At 34.9% G+C, this 24612-nt stretch overlaps 1 protein-coding gene across 1 annotated transcript in view; it reads right to left on the reverse strand.

Moving 5' to 3' along the window:
- Gabat (4-aminobutyrate aminotransferase) overlaps positions 1-23231 on the reverse strand; it is a 34546-nt gene extending 11315 nt beyond the window's left edge. The window contains exons 1-5 of the mRNA XM_089091112.1: positions 23159-23231; positions 22434-22606; positions 11567-11704; positions 2442-2599; positions 640-754 (exon numbers count right to left, since the gene is read on the reverse strand). Of these exons, the coding sequence (XP_088947238.1) occupies positions 640-754; positions 2442-2599; positions 11567-11704; positions 22434-22606; positions 23159-23231 (657 nt within the window). The remainder of the gene's footprint in view (positions 1-639; positions 755-2441; positions 2600-11566; positions 11705-22433; positions 22607-23158) is intronic.
- Positions 23232-24612: the final 1381 nt, after the last annotated feature.

Here is a 24612-nt window from a genome sequence, read left to right on the forward strand (position 1 = left end):
ACCGTAATGCAGTGAATAGAAAAAGGCTTAAGAAAGAAACCTTCAAAATATTTACTGGTGTCATAGAAGAAAAGTATACATGGCTAAAAAAAAAACTCTTTCTGTATGTACCCTATTATAAATCACACGTCTATGGCGGTAAGTCACCAAAACATTTATCCCCAAAGTTGGAGTGTTAGGTAGCCTATGGTTAATACACTGTGATTACTTTTATAGCATGCTTTCTTTTATTCCCCGCCTCCACTCCCTTTTGAGGCAATACTAGATGCAGAATAAATTCATTTCAGTTAGACGAAACAAAACACAAGATTCAAAATAAGATGAAAAAATTGTTAAGATTGAGGTCTATCACAATTTTATTTAGCCAACATTTTACAACTCAAATCTTGCAAACAGTATGTCGTTTTTAGAAAATAAACACAGAATTTTTTAACGCGACTATGACTAGATACATAAACTAAAATATGATACACACAAAAAAAGGGGGGGGGGAAGAAAGATATTACAGAGACAGAATGACATTGGGTGTAACAACGAAAATGGTGTCCGTTTTTAAATTTGTTCTATAATGAACTGTAATTAGACTATAAAAGTTAATGAAGAAGTAGAAATCAAGAAATAGTTTCAACCCGCTCTTACCTGGACATTCTGCAGAAGATTATCCCGTTTAATAATAGCAATAATTTTTTCGAGGAGTAGAATCTTCGACGGTTCACCCATCCAAGTGTTGAAAACTCTGTAGGCTTGTGGTGCTCTGTCATAAATGAAGCAAATATTAATTTTTGTTAAAGCGCTCAATTTCCATAAAAAATAAGAGCTAGTAATGTTTTAACATTTACTTTATTTGTGCGCGGCAGTTTGATGCTTGAATATTATTAGATTTAACAACAAAATTGTAAATAAATTGATGATGGTATTCTCACATGAGTACCGTATCTTATAGTATTCATCTAATTTTACGTCTATTTGCATAATTCAGGGTCTTATAATCCAGATTCAGGTTAAGGGTCATAAAATGACTAGCACGTCAATGATACTTAATTTCATGGCACCTGGGAGCTCCCCTAAACCGGACTGAGAAGTCAAATATTCATTTTCAAAGGAAAAAGGAATAGTTAAAGCAATTCAAACATAAAAACAGGTAAAATGTGTTTACCCCACAATGCTAGGTCACCCAACTTATAAGCAAGCTGGATGGGAAGAAAAATTGAATAAAAAAGTGGTGCCTTTAGGGTAGATATTGAATCATTATTGCAAAAAAAGTAAATTAATCTTTGGCAAATGATTCGATTGTCCTTTTAATTTGATGTTCACGATACATATCTGTCTGGATTTGTCTAGCATTTGTCTGGGAAGAGCATCTGTGTGTAGTTAGCACACACACACACGCACAATTTAGTACTTTACCTAAAATAATATGGACCAATAATTGTTCACGCATCGAAATCGAAATAGTCTTATTTACAATCTCAAATCTAGTGACCAAAGGCAAATAGAGAGCCATCTATATGATTTTGACTACAGAATGACATTTTTTGTCAAAAGTAGATATCACTGGCATCAACACATTGCCCTAAACCTTATATCATCTTGAAAATTAAAACTTTTTTATATATATTTTTACTAAGTATAAAGATTAGTTTCACAAATTACCAGCAGTGCAATAAAAAATGGGTGAAAAATATCTCGAACTAAAACAAAATTCAAAAGTTTCAAAATTTCAGTTTATTAGTTTAATTTCCAAATTAACGAGTGACAGAAATAGGAAAAATGAATGAAGAAAAAGTCCTAAAAGAACAGCGAGGAGAAAACATAAAGTTAAAAGAGTTGACTACTGAATGATAGAAATTAGTGTAGTAGTAGAAATAAAAATGAAACGAAATGTTAATAGTCTTCTAGAAAGAACAAGTTTTACAGACAACAGAGCAGCCACAAGCATGGGTGCCCATATAGGGGGGCAGGGGGGGCTCTTGCCCCCCCCCTGGCTGAATGATGCTGCCTTATTTTTATATTTTTGTTCTGAGATTTCTATTATATAGCATTAATAATTTAGCAATTAGACGAAGTTTGCCCCCCCCCTGGAATTCAGCTTATGGGCGCCCATGGCCACAAGCCATCTCTAAAGATATATGTTGAAGTTAAATCATCTACAAAATTGGCAAAATTCATCCAGCAAAAGGATCAATAAACTGATCCTTCTTCTATAACTTTCAAAATGTTCAGCAATAGCCTTAAGAGGCATAATTAGCAAAGGTCACCTAATTAAAAGCTAATTAAAAGCAACAAAGCACACATAAACTAGAACGTTTTTATTATGTAAGTAGTCCCTACTGATTTTTCAGCAAGACTCATAGTATGTGCAGAATATTTTTTATGTTATCGAGCAAATAAAAGAAAGGCAACAAAGATATAAAATGTTAAAGTAAGGAAATTTAACAAACCTGAACTCCGGAAGATTATAGAAGCCTCCTGTTTGCATTTTTTTACTGAAAGTGACAAGATCTGCAGGATAGTCAAGATTAAAATGCTCATGACACCACATTTTCCCTGTAGGGCCACCTCCGGTTTGCACCTCATCGATTAACAGTGCTGAGCCGTACTGTAAAATGAGTGGTATATTCAGTGTTGTAGAAAAATAAATAAAAAAATAATTATGGCCACAGGAGATGACACAGGAGATAAAGACACAGGAGATGATCAAACGGGCATACCTGGGTATTCTTTCTTTAAAACTCCTTGCTTGTCATGGTGTCCCAACCCCCCACCTATTGCGTATATTTCTTACATTTGTCAGACCGCTGGTAGAATATGCTTGTCCCGTTTGGCATTACGGCCTGACTTCGGACCAGAAGGACTGCCTGGAAAGGATCCAATACCGAGCTCTTCTGGTAGTGTCTAAATCCCCCAAAGTCCCCTATTGCTCCCTTTCAAAACTCTTTGGACACACCGTGATGAATTGTGTTTTTAATTTAGTGTCGGTATTTTCGAAAATCCACAGCTTCGTGAAATCCTCCCCCCTGAGTATCTCCCTTCACGCCAAAGCCTCCCGCGACATGTAGCTCAACCGGTACCAAAAATTCAGCCAGTACCCGCACAGCATATTCGGTACGCAAGTAGTTTTCTTCCCTCGTTCGTCAAGCATTTCAATTCTGCACCCATTCGTCAATAATAGTATATATTTATTTGCTTTATTTCATTATTCTTTTATTTGTTTGATTCTGTTTAGTTTGAATCTGTGATATTTCGAATCAATGTATATTTTTGTATGACGATGGCTATGGATGTGATTTTCATATGTTTTATATGTTTAGTGCCTTATTATGACAAGAACTGCCGCCAGTCGGCATGACCGTGTAAAGCGCTTCAAAATAAAATAATTTTGTATTTATTATTTTATGAATTTTATGCAGCTTGTCTTTATCAGTATTCGTTTAAAATTGTATGTTTAATTTGTTTTATATTACTCGAGGCGACGAATATGGCCCACACGTTTCATTTGCATAGCCTCCCGGTTTTTCTACAATAAGCCAGTGCACTTGCGCCCTGTGGAGATTTTAGAAACTATACCAAGCGTCCCAAAATTGGAACTTGTGTTTCTTTTTATGATCAATAAACATTCCTTTTCTTACTTTTCTTTTCAAGTTCTACATATTTTCAATAGGGTTTCAGGATTTAGACAGAATGGAAGCTTGACTTTTCACAGATATACCAACTTTGACTATAAGTTTATTGACTTGTGTATTTATATTTAACAAAAAAGAATCACATTTTTTTCTTACGTTTCTCTTCAATGACCTTATAGTTTTTAATGGGCATCAGGCTTCAGATTGAATGAAAGTTTGGCCTTTCTAATACATACAACTTTTGACTAGATGTTGCCTCCCCCTCTCCCTGATGAATAAAAAGCAACAAAAATGTCAGATTCAAGAACATGAAAATGCACTTTAACGCTAGCCACCCCCGAAGCAGTTGAGCATTTTACTACAGGACTATGACTGGTTAAACGTAAAATGTCTGTTTCTAGATAATGTGCAATCAACTGAACTTGTCCTGGATTTTGGAATTGTTTTTTTTATTCATCAGGGAGAGGGGAGGGGGAAACTTATATCAACATCGACTTTTCATTGGACGTTTGTTTCGATTAGGAGATGTTGGAAAGTTTCTAAAATCTTCACAGTGCAGAAGCACACTGTTCAGGGCCGTATCCGGGATTTTTTCTGGGGGGGGGGGGTGGCTTTACAAAAAAAAACTTAAAAAAGCGCATCAAAAATTAGTCTATATTCCCTTTTGTTACGTTTTTACAAGTCAGACAAACACTTCAGAGGTTGAATCCCCCCCCCAACCTCCACCGGATACGGCCTTGACACTGGTCAAAAATAATGGAACAGGGTGGTTACTTCGTCAAAATGACTGTGGAATGTGTGAACCATATTCATCACTCTGTAACTGTGAAGGATCATACTGAAAACTTGTATTATATACTACTACTACCGCTATTACTAACAACTCATTGCTGCACCATGCCCCATGAGGCTAAAACAGCTACATACACTCCTCTCCCATCTCAGTCTATTCACAACCTCCCTCTTTACCCTCTCCGAAGAAGTATCATCTCCTTTAAATCTTTAATTACAACCTCCTCGAGCCCCATTCGGGGATGACGATTTTCGTTTGACCCTAGATGGTTGGCCAACAGGAACGATCTTTGGCAATCTACCATCTTTCATCGGCAGAACGTGTCCTAGCAATCTCAACGGTGATACAATGACAACCAACAAATTTGTAAAGAGAGCTAAATCGAAAGAATAAAAGAAAATGAAACAATTAAGAGAACTCAATCAGTAACCTGTAATATATTATAACTAATTCCGAGTCAGTGGGCGCTCTTTTTCTATCAATCCAACGCTTTTCAACCTTGAGCTCGGTAAGCTATGCGAGCTGGGGATACCTTTTTGGTACAACTAATGGGTAAATAGCAGGTTCAAACGATGCCTAAAGAAGATTTTATTCCACCTGCTGACATTTTGTGACTTACCAGAGTGTAATTAGTTTGTTAACCTTTCGTATACAAAATGGTTAGACAAGGATTAGTCCTGAATGCAAATTAAGAGTCTTTTCTAATTAAACTAAATGTGGAAGGTGCAATTTTTTTTTCATCCAGGAGCTGAAAAGTGTGCTCTTTCAATTTTCATTCTATGTTGAATGAAGATTGGTTGTCTCAACTGTTCTTCTAAGGATACTTCTAGCCGGCAGGTAAACCCCTTAGAGTCACCTGTTTTTATCTTCTCCTCGCATCCATCGGTCTATGGATTCAAGAGTTAGGATGCTCATTATCCTCATGGGGATTAACACCGAATCTCCACTGACCTTCTCATAGAGGATGAATTCGATTTCCCCCAACCTCCATTACAAAGAGACATTCCCCTCGGGAAGTGACTTGTCAGACAGAGAGCAGTACTCAAATTTTTATAGACCCCTTTTTTACTTTCGGCAACCCCAGTGACAACTTTCACCACATTTCACAAGGGGTGTCAGTTCAGACGAAACTTCACCCGTCTGCATATGATGCAACGTGTCAGAATAGGATTTGCCCCTATGAGCCAGCTCCCCTTAGGGACAGTTAAGAATTATGGCACGCCAGGCCGAATTTACCACGATAAAATCTTAAAATCTCACACCAGAAACTGCTGCTGTGGATTTAGGAATTAAATATCTAGGCTTATCCTTTTTAATCATTAATCCCGACAACATTCCCCCTCCCTTTTCACCAAGTAAGAAGGATTCATAGCATTTTAGCGTCCCCTCAGCGGGAGTTAATAATTTAGCAGTAACTAATCTGGCCAAGCAAATAACCCAGTCCAATTCATCCAATAGGACTAAAAAATTCAACCAGTGTCAAGTCAGGTTAGTGAGAAGGCTACCAATAGTCCTGTCAAAATCTTAGCAATGATGGAAAATCAATAATCTATGGATCAAAAGCTTAGAACAAAAAATATTGCTAATAATGACGAAAAGTTGCTGAGCCCTCACCTTTCCAAAGTTACATATCCTTCAGAGTTTGTAAACTCTGAAATTCTTAGTTGATAATTGTAGATCTAGGCCCTGACCTTTCCAAAGTGACACATCCTTCAGAGTTTGTAAACTCTGAAATCCTTAGCTGATAATTGTAGATCTAGGCCCTGACCTTTCCAAAATGACACATCCTTCAGAGTTTGTAAACTCTGAAGTTCTTAGCTGATAATTGTCAATATTGTCAATAATCATGACAATATAATTGTCAATAATTATGTAAATATTTGTACCGTTTTTTTTTCCAGTGGTCGTTGTTTTGGTTGCCCTGACGCTCTTGTTAAGGTGCCTCCCTCTTTTTGTCTACCCCCAGTAAGAAAACTGCACCAGTTTGTAAAAGGTGAAAATTGTAAGAAATCTTCTTCCCTCTTTACCAAAATTTTTCTAGTGCACCGTATCCGTGGAAGCATCTCCTATCGAAAGTCTTCAAATACTGATCAGCAATTAACAAACCCTTCCCAATCATCAATTTTACCAAACTTCTTTTTAATCAGCTCCTACTCTCCGCGCTTGGACAAGAGCTATCCTCCTCGTTTGGATATTATACCCAGACCTTAAAAACGTCAGTCCCCACCACTCCTTCTCTAACTTTGGTAAATAATTTACCTTCTTACTACATACTTCCTCCCCCATACATACGGAGTCCTTATGCCTTCCCTACTCTCCCACAAACCAACGATTTCGTGACAGACCTGAATCCTCATTCCCACAATGCCAGCTACCAAGTAACAGCCGGTTAGTAGATTATCCCCATGCTGCTACTGTTCCCTGCCAAACTAACAGTACCTAAGAACACGTTCCTCTTAAAACCCCCACCATAATCCTGCTTCCCAAACAATTTCATCCCAAATAGACAGCTCTCCTCTCCCAGTTTGACGCTCCTCTCATTGTCACCTGGCTACCACAATTAACAAAAAGAAAAAAAAAACAGCTCGTTTCAGCAATCGTTTTACTTTCCCTAAGTGCCTTGCTAAAAACGCCGACAGCTTTAATTTTGACCAATATAATGAACTAGAGGCCCAGTCTCAGGTGCACAAAATTAATGTAAAAGCCGACAGAGGTCCAAGCACAGAATCCTGACCTATTGGAAATTAATAACCGCTCCCAATTCATAGAAGTTCATCCTATGACCACCCCCTAGATAAAGAGGGAGGCAAAATGTTATTATTTTTACGCAATCATCTTTTCCCCAAATTAATTCATACCCCCAACCTTTCAGATCATGATGAAATCCTCTGGGCAAGTGTAAGACCCAAAGTTTTACCATGTCCTTTCCAATTGATTGTGTTTTGCGGTTTTTACTACTCCCAAAATTAAAACTGCACAAACACAGCGGTTCTACCAGCAACTGCACAGTAGCGCCGACTTTGACTTTGTGTTCTATAAATTCCCGAGCGCCGGTATTTTTCTAGTAGGTGATGTTAATGTTCTAAAATTACATTCGTTTTGTAATTCCCTTAATTTACAACAAATAATGAAAATACCAACAACCAAAGAAAATTCTGCCCTGGATTTGATTTGCACAAATATGCATACTTTCTATTGCCCACAAGCCCCTTTACCTCCTTTAGGGGGAATCTATAATCTTTGTTTATTATTGAAATTTCCGGTTTTAATCAAACATTTTCTATTGCTGAATTCTCCTATCAGCCAATTTCCAATGACGGCCTTGTCGATTTTGCACCTTGGATTATAAATAAAAATTGACTGTCTATCATGGGAAACGATGATATTAATGATAAAGTCAAAATACATAGACTTCTTCCCTCAGAAAAAAGTAAAATATGTTCTACTGACAAACTGTACATTAAAGCTAATTGAAAACTTAATTAGAATTAAATTTAATCTGCTTAAGTATGGGAAAACGTCCGAAGCGAAACCGCTGCGTAAAGATATTAAAAATGAAATACGTAATAATGCCTTTTAATATTATAAGCATCAAATGATAGGTTTGTTTTCTACAAGCCAAAAACAATGGCATAAATCTCTAAAAAAATTGTTGGAAAACACAATTTTATAATTCACACTCCTTATAATTCCCTTAATTTCCCTGTTATTTTGCTCTTAGACGTGGAGACAAAAAAAAAAACACAAAAAAAAAAACGTAAAAACTGCAGCACTTTTCCGCTTGACATTCCCTAACTGTTAGAAATTCAGTTTTATTTTCCCATTGAAAAAAGAAAGGTAACAAGCAAGATTTCATGGTGTCCAAGCCATTACACTGACTCCCGTTTATTCCAAATTACATGAAAGCTTTTTAGCTAAGTGGTTGAAAGTAATGATAATTCCAAATATTAGCCAGAAGCAATTCGAGAACCTATGCTCTAGGTTCTCAACCTAGATCGAACCGTGTTAACCGAGAACCTATGCTATGTTACTTGGGTCGATATTATAGCAGTAGACTTATAAAGAGGTTTTGATTTAATTAACCACATTAAATTGGTAAAAGAACCTTTCAATGAATTTCATGTTGACCGCTTTTTAACTGGAATAATTGCGTCTTTCCTCTCAAATAGGAAACGATTTTTCAAATACCTTAATTTATATTTTGATCTCCTTCCAATTTACAAGTGTTTCCCAGGGAACCCTCTTAGATAAATTTTTTAAAACCTTAGTGTCGATTTCCCGGATAGACGAAAATTTGCTGATGATCTAACTGTCTTAAAGAAATGTTTGAAAAGTTTAAAAAGTAGCCCAATGGATATTCTGGAACATGTATCAGATGAAGGTGTTACTAATAAAATGACAGTCAACCTTTTGAAGTGAAACATTTTAGCAATCGATTTCCTTAAGACTCCCCCTTCTTTTACCAACCCAATACTCCCTAAAATGTCACTTAGCATTATGAAATTACTGGGTGTTACCATCTCAAGCGACTTAAAATCGGAATATCATATTAATGACATTTTAAAACAAGCAAATTCCACATTTCCCCTCCTTAAACTCCTAAAAAAGTTAAATATCCTAAATAGCATTGTTTGAAAATTTTTCTCTTATTTTCATGCCTAATCCTTGATTACACCTGTCCTGTTTGACATCCTGGTATCACCAAAGAATTGTCAGCAAGAATAGAGGCAGTCCAAAAAAGATTTCTAAGAATTATCTTCAATGAAGGTAAAGTCTCTTATATCTCCCTTCTTCAAAGAGCCAATCTAGTCACCCTCAAGAAAAGAACAAAATTTTCTCTGCGTTTCGCCGACAATGACCTCAATTACCCCCGACAAATCCCCTTTCCCCTAGTCAATTTCCTCCTCTTCGACCTCATCTCCCTCGTTCAATGAAATCCCCCTTCTTACTCCAATAAAATTTTCCATTGAAAGACATTTTTCCTGTACATAATTTTGTCCTGATTTGTCCTGTACATAGTTGATATGTTAAAAGTAAGGTCCTCCCCACTTTTCATTTTAAAATTGTTTAATGTTTATTTTGTAAAATTTGAGCTTTCCTTATGTAGTTTTTTTTTACTAAATTGTAATTTGTTGGTTTTAGTCAAAACAGTAATCTGCCTGTGTTTTTATTTGGTTTATTCCCTTTTCGTTTTGCGAGCTTTAATCATTTTGACATTTTTCACACCCTTCTTGACATTTTGACAATTTTTTTCTGAATGTTACATTTGCGTGTTTCTTTTTCATTTTGTGTGTGTGCTTCTTGACACTAAATGGCGAATTCGGCCGATCTGGCTTTTGATAGCCATTTTTCGGAAATGAAAATATTATTTTATAATAACCGTTGAATTATATTTCGTCAAAATTGTCTCATACAGGCCTTGGCGCTGACCATGATACAAACTCTCTTCATGTTATTGGGTTAATAGAGCAGTTTCTCAAAATTAGATATTTTTTTTCTGTTTAAATACCGATAAATTATCTGTTATACCTGACACATCGTAGATGAGTCAAAATGGTAGAGAGCAAAAAAAAGAAAAACATTTTCGACGGTTTAAACTCTTCTAATTTTTTGCCTTTACTATTTTTCATTATGAGCACCAGTGGAAAAAAACTCCCCTTTCTAAAAAGTATTCTCCCCTTGAGTATACAAAAATGTTCAGAAGATGTGTGTTCAATTTTTTTTTTTTTTTTTTTTTTGGCCACTAAGTGAAAGACTGCCAAATGGCGTATATTATATCATGGACATTTAAGAAGTAGTGATCGGTTTACCCTACAATGAACCTATCCTGTTTCAGCGCATCAAACTCGATCACACATGTTCAACTCAGAGGGAATAGAAAACACAGAAAAGTGCATCTTAGGCTAAAATGTGTCCTTTTCACTCTACGGGGCAAAGTCCTTTGAGTTTATCCTGGAGGACAAACCTCGACTAAATACAGATAAAGGATCTAAAGTCAAACTGGCCAGTCATGACAAGACAAAGAGAACAAGAATCAAACGAATATTTTGCCCGTATATAACAATGCGTCTTTAGCGCAGAAAAAAAAAAAAAAAAAAAAAAAAAAAAAAAAAAAAAAAAAAAAAACCCAACTAGAATCTAAAACTAAAATAATAAAAAAATTTAATATATAGAACTAAAAGACACTAACTAATATATATATATATATATATATATATATATATATATATATATATATATATATATATATATATATATATATATATATATATATATATATATATATATATATATATATATGTATATATATATGCATATATATACATATTATATATATATATAAAATAAGTATATATATATATCTGCATATATATAGTATATATATATATATATATATATATATATATATATATATATATATATATATATATATATATATATATATATATATATTAGTTAGTGTCTTTTAGTTCTATATATATTTTAATTCTAATATATATAACAAGGCGTCTTCAGCGCAGAAAAAAAAAAAAACCCCAACTAGAATCTAAAACTAAAATAGTAAAAAAATTAAAATATATAGAACTAAAAGACACTAACTAAAGTATATATATATATTAGAGTCATATACATATATATATATATATATTATATATATATATATATATATATATATATATATATATATATATATATATATATATATATATATATATATATATATATATATATATTAATATTAGACACTATATATTAGACATATATATTAGACACTAACTAATATATATATTAGTCTGTATATACAATTATATATTTGTTAGTCTGTTTTAGTTTTATATATATTTCTATTTTTATATTATTTTAGTTTTAGATTTTAGCTGATTTTTTTTTTCTACGTTGAAGACGCCTTTTTATATACGAGCGAAATATTTGTTTGATTATTGTTCTCTTCGATTCCTTCTACTAGCCATAGACCATTTCTAGATTAATTTCTTTGTTTTACCTAAATAGAAGTACATGCCAGGGCAGCCACAAAGAAGTAAATCTTTAAAGTCTCATATCAACCACAAAATGACCTGACGTCAGACAGAATAAAAATAATTAAATTGAGTAGACAAATTAACGATAAAATCGAAGTGCAAAATGGAACCTTTTTAGCAATTCTTTGCAGATTTCTGAAAAACTCGGGCGAAGCATGATTATCTCCTCCTTCAGCTTGGATTGGTTCCACGATTATTCCAGCCACTGGCTTATCATTTTTGTTATACTTCACAATTAATTCCTCAACCTATTAGAAATAGACGGAGAAAAAAAAAACATTAAAAAACACGAAAAACTAAAAAAAAACACTAAAAAATATCAATAAATACTAATGTCTAACTAGAAAAAGAATATAGTAGATATTCAAAACTTTATAACACTATTGAAACTAAACAAAGTTACTTCAAACGATTTTAGTGCGTGTGTCATTTCTTTCCAGATGGCAGAGACATTATTAACATTTTATCTTACTTAATTTTTTTTACGAATATTAGAGGTGGCAATTATTTCCCTTATTACACAGTCTTGGTTTTCAATTCAACTAAATTTATTTAAATAAAAAAAGATAAAACATAACACCAATAATAATAAGGATCATGGAAGCGAACTTGTTGATGACCATAACAACAAAAAATTGAAAATGAACAAGAGAGAAAAAAAGAAAAAACTGAAAAAAATAGAAAACACGGGTAAATTAAAGCAAATTGATTAAAAATTTAGAGATTTATAATATCAAAGTTTAGTAACATTGTTATACAGCGTGCGAAAACTTGTAGATAGCTCGATACTGGAGGGTATTATATTCCATTGAAGTATAGATTTATAAATGGGGGATCGCTGGGTGGAGCTAGAGACACACTTGGGGACAACAAAGGAACGGTTGGATGAACGGAGACATAGGCCTTCAGAATTATTGCAATTAAAATAAGATAATAATTGGGGAGGAAGGTTTTTATGGTAAGCGGAGTAGCAAAGGGATAAATTTAATTTTTTAATGATTTGTTCAAAAGGGATAATACCAAAATCGGAGAACAAGTCCTGAGTGGGATATAGTCGGGCAGCCGAAAAACTGCTTTGATGGCACGGTATTGGGCAGATTTTAATTTATTGGTAACTGACGGATAAGTGTTGCCCCGAACAGATCCTCACTATGAGATATATGGCTAAATAAAAGAGCAATAAAGGGTGACAAGGATATCAGGGGGAAGAAAATTATTCACACGATTAATCATACTTACCTGTCGCAAGATTATGGCTCTGATGCAGGATACATGAGTTGCAAATGATAGAGAGGAGTCTATGTGGACACCAAGAAACTTGGCAACTTCGACCTGCGGGAGGAGATTGGTGGAATATTTTAGGCCAAGTGCTTGCTGAGCTTCATTTTTTTTGTAAGGGTTCGAAATAATACAACCTGACTTTTCTTGCTGTTAATGGTCATGCAGTTAACGAGAGACCATTCCTGTACTCTATTCAGAAGGATTTGAGCAGAGGTGACGACGGATGGTAAATTAGGGCCGGTGATGAAAAAGTTGGTATCGTCAGCAAAAAGTACTGGGTGCACTGATGGACCCAGGACTGTAACCAAATCATTAATATAAAGGAGAAAAAGTATTGGACCAAGAACAGAGCCTTGCGGGACGCCCCTCCGGACAGGTAGGGGATGCGAGGTCATGCTGCCCAGACTCACACTCTGTACTCTACCAGAGAGGTAGGAGCCGAACCATGAGAAAGGAATTCCACGAATCCCTATGTTCTAGAGTTTACTTAATAAAACACTGTGATCAACCATGTCAAAGGCCTTAGAAAGGATTCTTGCTAGGGTGTACTGACTCGGAGGGGGAACAGGAGTTAGCATTTGGAATATTGGTGAAATAATTATTAAAAGCATCCGGTACTGAAATTGGGTAAATTAATCTGCCACTGATGTCCTTAAGGTTAATAGGTATAGATCTTGAATTCCTTTTTTTTTTTAAATAATTTCATTTATTGTTGACCAAATTTTTTGCAAGTTCCCTTTGGAGTGAGTGGTTTTTGAATAATAATAATTTTTTTTTGCTTCACGGATGAGTTTGGTATATAAGTTTTTGTAATTTTTATAATTAGTTAGGTCAATAACGCTACTGGTTTTGCAAACTAACTTATATAGGTCATTTTTACAGTATGAAGAGATTATCAGGCAATTGGACATCCAGGGGTGTATATAGGTAGTTTTTCGGTTTGATTTACAGACTGGAAAGGTTGAACTGATAAGATCACTCAGTCCCTGTGTAAAACCATTTGTGGCTGAATTAACATCATGACAATCCAAATCCTTTGACCAGTCAAATGATTTTAAGCGATCCGTGAACCGGTTCATATTCACAGTACTATATATTCTATTAGACGTAGGGGTATTAGTTCTAGGGTGTTTAGTAGTTGGTTGGAAGGGTAGGGAGAGATAGATTGGAAAGTGGTCTGACACGTCAGAGAATATAATTTTGGAGGACAGGTGGTTTTCCAGGGAAGTGGATACAAAAATGTTATCAATTAGAGTAGCGGTAGACCTCATAGGATCAACTCTAGTAGGAAAAAGGATTGTTGGAAGACGACCACTTAAGGTAAATGTTTCAAAGAAGGTATCACAATCATTATTACTGCTAACATTTGGTAAATTACAATTAAAGTCCCCAAAAACTATTGCCTTCTTTTGTGGTAAATTAATAAAACTAGAAAAGTCATCAAAAGGATTACAAAAGAAAGGTGTCGGAAATGAGGGTGGTTTATAAAACAATGGAAAAAGTAAAAGAATTGTCGTCAACACTTATATCAACATTTATTGAATAAATGCATCTATTATTTATAGGTTGCGAAAATAAGGATTCACAGTCTAATAGCCTGGTGAATTTTAGACTTGACCGGATGGAAAGAGAAATGCCACCAGAGGACTTGGTTAATTTTCTTTCAATATGAATAACTTGAAAGCTTGGGAGTGAAAATTCATTAGTATCATCAATTTCTGAAAACCATGTCTCCGTTATTCCAATTACGTCGAAAGGGTAGTAACCATTAATTAAAATAAAATCTTTAAAATTAGTCCACTATCTCTTATGCTTCTGATGTTAAAGCAGATTATATTAAGTTTGGTCTCTTTCATTAGCTTAGGTTTTGAATTTTTTACAAAATCAAAAGTGTCGAGACATTCAAAATTTAAATTGCTAAAGGGGCTATCAGGGCTAGCTAAGGGGTTGTTGCGCAAATTATTTTGGTCATCCTAATAGTTAAAAACAACATTATTGCACAGTGATACTTTCGTGAGAAACGTAAAACCTTGCATAGTATACATTTAAATATCCATTGTGGTCTAAGTTTCATCATTTGCTTGATTTGAATATTGAAATTCTTCTTCAGCCGACGAATTATCGTTGGTAGTAATTTTGGACTGGGATGGAAAGTTGGCCGTTTTTTTATTAGATTCCATTCTTTTTACTAGGGCAGTGGCACCGAGGTGATTTTCAGTTAAGTCAACAGGCTTAACTAGCTTCGATGTAGACTAGCAATCTATGTACTTTTTGATGGAAGATAGTTGAGCTATGGCTGTTTGCAAGATGTCATCACCTAGGAGTTTGGTGACAGCTTTCTTCTAGAGAATATTTTTGGTTTCTCCTGGTTCATTACTAACCTCAATTAAGTGACTGACATGTGAGATAAGTTGCAAGTCTTTGCCATTCTGGGCAACTTTCGGACGCCCCTAGTGGGAGGCAGGATGTTGAATTAAATTGAGATCCGGCCTAGGGTTAATAATTAATAACTTGGGTAAGAAGATTGTATGCCTCTTTAAAAAATGCTACTGTCTGTGCATCTACTACAACAGCGGTTGCTTGGCTTCTACTGGGCCGATGGGATGTGGGTTTCCAAGGGGTTCTTGAAGCTACAACTGAGTAGGGTAGGTTCATTTTATCCGATGTTCTAAGGATTACGACTCACTTTTGGTGAGCAGAGCAAGATTGTTTTTGGAGGGCTGTGTGTCCCTTACGGTTACAATTTCTGCAGAAAGGGTCTGACTCAGGGCATTCACTAATAGCGTGGCCTGTTTTCCCACACTTATGGCAAGACGGATTGGACTGTTTGCAGTTTTTTGCTGTGGCTATGGGCCAGACGAGTAGAGCTTTGTAGGGGCTTAGGCTTATAAATCTTATAAAAAAGGGACATACTGTACAAGAATTTTTTTCTGCTTAGCTCAGCTTTGCAGGAAATGAGGATTGAACGGCTTGGGTGAAGGACTCCTTCTTTGTTTAAACTTAGGCTTATTGCAGTTGAAGGATTTATGAGAAGGCCTGAAGAATCTATTAGTTCGGTTTTTATTTCCTCCACTTTTACACTGGTATCAACACCATAAAGCACATACTTGTGTAACTTTTCCACATTTTTTTTGTGGCTAAAGTTTTCGAGCCATCAAGAATTATTTCTTTGTATTTTGACAGGACATGATCTACCGCCTGAGAAGACGTAAAGTAAACATCAATAGACTTGTTCTGCTTGAAAACAAGTTCAAAATTTACCTTGGCGATCAGAAAAACAGCTTTCCTAATTTGCATTATTCGATCTTTTGAAAAGGGTTGGCCATTGATTTTCTTGATTGAGGCAGTATAATAATTGGGATAATCTGCACTACTAGTTTCTGGGACACTTGAAGGGAGGGGTTGCATTATCACTGGCGATTGAGTTTCATCCTTTTTCCTCTTTTTGCCAGGCGTCTCACCTCTTTCATTAGAGTTAGTTGTGGCTAATGCCTGAATTCCTGATAGGTGGCTAACTGTTTTCGACCGCGTAGTTGGGGTTCTAGAAAGAGTTTTAGAAGGAGGTTGGAAGGGCGACTAGCCAAGGGTTTCAGTGGGAGTACCTTTCTCGGGTGGTAGCCGTGGGGGCTGCTTTTTTCCCGACATTTATTATGACGAGACACTACATATTCACGAACTGTTAATCAGTCTTAATTCAAAGTTACTTGACCAATAGTAAATATTCAGTTATTGAACTAGATTATTCACTATGATAAATAATAACTTACTTTGTGTGAAGTGAACAATCCCTCACAATTAAATCCACAAGTTAATTGCGCAATCTAACACAGTACAGTACAAAAGATAATCCGATTAGGTTTATAAGTTAGTTCCTTTTAGTTCAGATACTAAACTCATACAGCTTTCTAAACATTTTCTTATTGTGATTTAGTTTTGGTAGGCATAAAGGAAGGTAATCACAAGCTCAGGCACCGGAATTACCAACCGTCGACATTATTTCACTAAACTTAAAAATTACGCCAAAAATACAATATATTATTGTGCCAAACGTAACAAAGTGTACTGTATAAAATCGTTATGAGTTATTTTGCAATTCCTTTTCATTCATAGAATGTAATCCTGAAGGGACCATTTTGTAAAAAATATACCCCATCTAATATTGTAAATTGGATTATTTAAATAGGCTCCTTGAAGGGCAATTATTCCTATAAAATGTGAGCCATTGATGCCAATGCCATTAAATTTCAATTTGTAGCTCTAATTAGTAACGCTAATTTCTAAATTAGAAATTAGATTATAAATCTAATTTCTATTTTCGAAATCTAATTTCTAAGTTAGAAATCGAATCTCTAATTTCTAAAAATCTAATTTCGATTAGCAACCCATCAAATATTAAGCATGCAGTCGATGCGGATTTTACCAATTACGATATGAACTCACTTTCTATCTGCCTTGCTTTTCTAATCGTAAAAAAAAAACAATGTATGTTTGCTTGCTATTTTTTTCGTGTATCAGCAAAATGTGCTATGTTTTTCTATCATGTTCAAACAGTTCGTGGTAAAGAACTGTAAGTAAGGAGCGACCCGGCTCAATAGTAACCGAAACTCTAAAAAAAGAAATTTTGATACCAATGGATACATCAAAATAATCAAATTTTAATGCTGATTCCAAATATGTAATTCTCATCAAGTTTAGTCTTACCCATCAAAAGTTACGCGCCTGATAAAATTTGCCTTATTTTCGAAAAATTGGGGAAACACCCTCTAAAAGTCATAGAACCTTAATGAAAATCACACCATCAGATTCAACGTATCAGAGAGCCCTACTGTAGAGGTTTCAAGCTCCTATCTGCAAAAAATCTGGAATTTTGTATTTTTTGCCAGAAGAAAGATTATGGATGCGTGTTTATTTGTTTTTGTTTTTTTTTCCCAGGGGTGATCGTATCGACCCAGTGGTCCTAGAATATTGTGGGAGGGCTTATTCGAACGAAAATTAAAAGTTCTAGTGCCCTTTTTAAGTAACAAAAAAATGGAGGGCAACTAGGCCCCCTCCCACGCTTATTTTCTTCCCAAAGTCACCCGATCAAATTTTGAGATAACCATTTTGTTCAGCATGGTTGAAAATATAATAAATATGTCTTTTAGGATGACTTAATCCCCCAAAGTCCCCGGGGGAAGGCTGAAAGTTATGAACTTACCCAGTGTTTGCAGATAGTATTGGTTATTGGGAAGTATACAGACGTTTTCAGGGGGGATTTTTTCTGGTAGTGGGGGGTGGGTCAGGGGTTATGTGGGAGGATCTTTCCATGGAGGAAGTTTTCATGGGGGAAGGGAAGTTGCTATGAAGGGGACGTCGGATTTCCCAACATTATTTAAAAAAACGATCAGAAATTAAATTAAAAAAACAAGTTTTTCAACTGAAAGTAAAGAGCAACATCAAAAATAAAAACGAACAGAAATTATTAAGTATATGATTGGGTTCGCCCCCTAGTATATACCTCGCTCTTTATGCCACAGAGTTTTTAGTACTTTCAAAAGAGCTATTTATTCTAATTAACGGTCTTTGTGATTAAGGGGTCATTTTTAAAGAATTGGAACAAAATTTGAAGTTTAGCGTAGAGAGCGAGGTATTGACTAGGGGGCGAATCTACTAATATACGTATTAAAAAATATGAATATAAAAGTTCGTTATGTAAGTTACGAATTGTCTCCTCCTCAACGCCTCGCTCTTTACGCTAATGTTAGACTATTTCTCACAAAGTTATTTTTTAAACAATAAAAAAATTTAGCATCAAGAGCGAGTCGTTGAGGAGGGGACAGCCCCTTTCATATACGGAATAATTTCTGTTCGTTTTCAGTTTTAATGTTGCTTCTTACTTTCAGTTAAAAAAAAATTGTTTTTTTATTTAATTATAATAATAGTATGACCTATCTAAAAAATAAAAATACGTTAAAAGGAAACTTTCCAGTGAGAACAGATTGCCATCTGTAGTTGATTAAATAAAAAAAACAAGTTTTTTAAACTGAAAGTAAGGAGCGACATTAAAACTTAAAACGAACAGAAATTATTCCGTATATGAAAGGGGCTGTCCCCTCCTCAACGCCTCGTTCTTCACGCTAAAGTTTTTTATTGTTTTAAAAAATAAAGTTGTGTGACAGAGTCAAACTTTAGCGTAAAGAGCGAGGCGTTGAGGAGGGGACAGCCCTTTCATATACGGAATAATTTCTGTTCGTTTTAAGTTTTAATGTCGCTCCTTACTTTCAGTTTAAAAAACTTGTTTTTTTTATTTAATTTCTGATCGTTTTTTAGTTAATGCAGCTTTTATTTGTATAAAAATTTTACTTTTCTTTTGCTAAATGGATGTCTTTACAAATTAACTTACGTAACTAACTTCTATATTCGTATATTTTTCTTCTGGCAAAAAATACAAAGTTGCAGATTTTTGCAGATATGAGCTTGAAACCTATGTAATAGGGTTTTCTGATACGCTGAATCTGACGGTGTGATTTTCATTAAAATTCTTTCACTTGTAGGGGATGTTTCCCCCTCTTTAAAAAATCGAGTAAATTTTCTCAGGCTCGTAGCCTTTGATGAGTAATACTAAACTTAATAAAATTTATATATTTAGGATCAGCATTATAAACACATTCTTTTGATACATTTATTGACATCAAAATTTCGTTTTTAAAAGTTTCGATTACTATTGAGCCGTATCGCTTGTTTTTTTATTGTTTTTTTTATTACGTATATGTTATTACTTATATGAAGGGGTTCTCCCGTTAGTCAATACCACGCTCTTTACGTTAAAAGTTAAAAAAAATTTTGATTCAGAAACCCCTGAATCATAAAGGCCGTTTAATTAGAATAGATAGCTCTTTTGAAAGCACTAAAAAAAAACTATAGCGTAAAGAGCGAGGTACTGACTTGGGGGAAAACCCCCTCATATGCCTTATAATTTCTGTTTGTTTTAAGTTCTAATATTCCTTCTTACATTTCAGTTGAAAAAACTTGTTTTTTTTTATTTAATTTCTGATCGTTTCTTAAATAATGCTTGGAAATCCGGCTCCCCCTTCATAGAAATGTCCCTTACCCCAAAAAAACATCCTCCACGAAAATATTCTCCAGAGTAACCCCCTCCTCTAGCCCCCCCTCCAGAAAAAATCCTTCCTGAAAATGGTTGTATACTTCCCAATAACCAATAAATAATACTGGCAAGTCCGGCGCCCCCTTCATGGCAATTTCCCTTCCCCCATGAAAACTTCCTTCATGAATAGATCCTCCAACATAACCACCGACCCACCCTTCCCTCCCACTACCAGAAAAAAACCTCCTGAAAACTTCTGTATACTTCGTAATAACCAATACTATATGTTAACATTGGGTAAAGTTCATAACTTTTAGCCCTCCCTCTGGAAACTTCGGGGGATTAAGTCATCCTAAAAGACATATTTATCATATTTTAAACCATGCTGAACAAAATGGCTATCTCAAAATTTTGATCGAGTGACTTTGGGAAAAAAATGAGCGTGGGAAGGGGCCTAGTTGCCTTCTATTTTTTTTGGTCACTTAAAAAGGGCACTAGAACTTTTAATTTACGTTCCCATGAGCCCTCCTACAATATTCTAGGACCACTGGGTCGATAAGATAACCCCTGGGGAAAAACAAACAAACAAACAAACAAACAAACAAACAAACAAACAAACAAACACGCATCCGTGATCTTTCTTCTGGCAAAAAATGTAAAATTCCACATTTTTGTAGATAGGAGCTTGAAACCTATACAGTAGGGTTCTCTGATACGCTGAATATGCTGGTGTGATTTTCATTAGGGTTCTATAACTTTTAGGGGGTCTTTCCCCCTTTTTTTGAAAATCAGCCAAATTTTCTCAGGCACTTAACTTTTGATGGGTAGCACTAAACTTGATGAAAGTTATATATTTGAAATCAGCATTGAAATCTGATTCTTTTGATATATCTATTGGTATCAATAACCCGTTTTCTAGAGTTTCGGTTACCATTGAGCCGGGTCGCTCCTTACTTACAGTTCGTTACCACGAACTGTTTGATTCAGGAATGACAGCTATTATTTCGATTAGTCTTAATAGTAAAATGTTATATTGAAAAAAAATTTATTCAAGTTTCGAGAAATATCCTGAAACCTCTGAAATGGCATGGACATCAAAACGAAAATTAGACCACTGGAATCGCGAATGCCGAAAACCCCAAATAAGAAAATTACAACCCTCCACCTTAAACCACAAGGAATATCTTTTTTTGCATGGGTAGCACTAAATTGTCCTCTTTTTTTCTTGGTTTTATAAGATGGAGTCAGTGAATTTCGACTAATTCCACCTTTTATGACCCCCCACCCTCTGCTCTCACTGTGCAATAAAGATCACTATACACTTAAGACGCTGCTTCATTTCACTCGTAAAGCAAATCCTATTTTATCACATTTAATATCATTTCTGCTGCCAGGATACATATTGAAAACGTATTTACAATAATACGAGAAAGAATTAATCGTCTGGAAATTGCACCTATGGAAATTATGTCCTCCATTTCCCATAGGCATCTTTTTACGTAAGATTTCATAGTGAACAGGCAAGCAGATCCTATTCCTCTATAAGTAGACTATCTAGGTAACTCATAGTTCCATAAATAACCCCTATGGAATCCTTTAACTCTCGGATAAATCTAATATTTAAATAAGAAAATTATTCAAGTATTTTATAGTAGCTCCAATACCCTAAGATAGCAGTACAAGTCTTGTACTACAAGACACCGAACTGCGAATATTCCCTTGATTGATGAAAGAGGCATTCGCTCCCATAAAGCTACAATTGTCAAGGGTGAAAAAAAAGAAGAAAAAAACACATTATGGTTGGATGTTTAGAAGGTGCTACCTAGGAGCTTTTAAAAATGCCATTCTTAAACACAGGAGAAACGTCAATATTCATTCTTTATATGTAACTTGATAAATTTTTGCTAGAAAATCACCTGGTATAACCTTCACTACGATTCTTTAATATTTCTGAGCATTTGGGTTTTCTCCTGTCGTTTTGGTCTTTGAAACTTCAAAACAACTAATGAAAGAAAAATTTGTATAGATGATAGCATTATTTTTCTTCAACTTCTGGCTCTCCATTTATTCATGTGATGTAATTTAATTTAATTACGTCAAGAGCGCACCACCTCTTGCTCGATTGATTTTTCATCCGTCCTGGATACAAAATAAGATTTTCAAGGAAAATTTCATATTGATGAGTTGCGTTTGCTTGTTCATCTTGGGAGATAGCATACGCAACGGTTTTCATATTTAGATCCAATCTCTGTTAAAAACAAAGAACAACAATTAGAATAATCCCTATTTTAATTAAATATCCTTCAAAAAGCTATAAGGAATATTTAGTACAAGATAAAAATAAGAACTCCGTGGGCATACTCCTGCACTGAAAAATCTCTAATTCACATCAATTTTTCTACAGCAAAGCCCAAGAAGTGTTTGTTTTCTTATAACTTAGTAACTGTCTTTTTATGTAATCAAATTTGGGTTTCTCGCATTAAACTTGCGGTTCTTAGACCTGGCAGAATAGCCTTCTCAGTGTTCTTGTCTTGTCTTTGCCCCTTTACTGTACATCAGGACCTGATTATAAGACTTTGGGGCCAGAAAAGGAATTCCTCAAGGAGAATTACCTCAGCTAAGCATCGTCTATCCTCTTCTTCATTTTCCCTCAAAAACTCATCAAGAGGATACTTATATTTTGGGAAAGAAGCTATAGGCCAATCAAAGGAGGGAACATCCAATTTATGAATAGGTTTTGAGTGGGTTGTTGAAAGTACTCCAAGTGTTCTTCCGTGAAAACCACCTACAAGCATCAATGATTAAAGATTACATGTTTGAAGGCTTATGGTCCATACTACTGACGAACATAAAAAAAAAAAAAAAAAAATCTAAGTTTTAAGTTTTAGTTAACCAGTTAAGTGGTTGATCTAAGTGGTTCACTTCTAGTATACAAGGAGTTTTTGCATATGGACGTTGCATAACTAGCATAACAATTGATTGATTTCTTTTCAATTTTAAAAAATTCAATACCCCCGGCCGAAACATGTTCCAATTCTCACACACCATTTTGTACCAGTGTTGACGGTGCACACAATATACATAGAAAATTATATTCAAGTATATCAATGATACGAATAGAATATTTTAGTCAGATTTGGGATTTTTCACATTAAATTTGATACAAATGCAAAAGCCTAAAGGTTGATAAGAGGTAAAATCAATGTGACTAAAAATAAAACAAAACACACTTCTTCCTTCTATCAATAAAACTCAAAACAAGAAGTACTTGTCTCAGAACACATACACTACACTCGTATAATTTATGTGAGATATTACTGAGAAAGTAGGCACTTGCAGTGGGTATGTACAATAGTAAAATTATATGCTAATCTTGCACCTTGGCCATCATCGGCCAGGAGATAAACCATTTCTTGCTCATCAGCCCTTCACTGTGGTCAGTGTTAGACCAAAGCAAGGTTTATCATAAGTTCTATATAATTTCAAACATGGATTCAACAGGAATCTACACAATTTAGATGTGGTCTCTTAAATTGTGGATTTCACCAGCCGTTGGCCTGATGCGGAAACATAGGTAGCCTAAATATATTACATACCGAAACATAGACATTAATTTAAAAAAATGAAACTACTAGTAAGTTAAGTAAAATTGACCACAATAAAACCGAACATGTTTTGAATAATTTCCATGGTATTAAAATGCATAAAGGTACTTGTATGATATACTAACCTACTATTCTTCTAATATGTTTCTCTGACGCTCAATCCTAATGAAATATACCAAAGTAAGATAAAAGTGTAATACTTTAGAAAAAAAATTTGGGCTATATATCTACACATTACGGGACTGGGGATAAAGTATAGCGGGTCTGCATGCCTAATGTGTTAGGTACAGTTATTATGCATGTTATGTAGCAAAAATTGTTTTCTAACTTCACACTGTCCGAACACTTTACCCCCACCTCCACCTCTAATGTGCAAATATATAAGTAGAAAGGCCTTATTGACTCCCACGAGAACACCGTGCTGCAACCTACAACTTTTTTTTACACCAAATATGGGCATAGAGTCATTAGGGAGAACACGTTGTTAATGGGGTCAATGACCTAAATTTCCAAGGTCGATGTTGTTGTTGTTGTTGTTTGGCCATGTGCATAGAGTCATTAGGGAGAACACGTGGTTAATTAAAGCGATTGGGAATTTGGAACACCTGTGCTGTCAGTCATTAATCAAATTGTTTCCGGGCAAAGTTTAATAATGTCTGACAGGTACTGTCAATCATTAATCAAATTGTTTCCAGGCGAAGTTTAATAATGTCTGACAGGTGATATCAAGATTGATTGATATGTCACGAAATGGGAATTAATTTGTTGTTTCTAAGGGGAATTATTGATTCAAGAAAGGGGAATTAATTTGTTGTTTCTAAGGGGAATTATTGATTCATGAAATGGGAATTAATTTGATGTTTCTAAGGGGAAGGTGGGGAAGAGATATATTGATTGCGTAATCGAGGGGAGAGAATTCCCGAGAAATTGATTACATAATCGGTAGAACCCTATAAGGAGCTCGTGACGGGAATCCATTTATGGGCATAGAATGACGTAATCAACTAGGACAAATGCATTTCTGAGAAATTGATTACATAATCGGTAGAACCCTATCAGAAGGTCATGACGGGAATCCATTTATGGGCATAGCATGACGTAATCAACTAGGACAAATGGATTTCTGAGAAATTGATTACATAATCAGTAGAACCTTATCAGAAGGTAATGACGGGAATTCATTTAT

This window comes from Artemia sp. Qi Xiang Cuo, chromosome 1, assembly GCF_049724085.1.
Source record: "Artemia sp. Qi Xiang Cuo chromosome 1, ASM4972408v1, whole genome shotgun sequence".
Classification (NCBI taxonomy): domain Eukaryota; kingdom Metazoa; phylum Arthropoda; class Branchiopoda; order Anostraca; family Artemiidae; genus Artemia; species Artemia sp. Qi Xiang Cuo.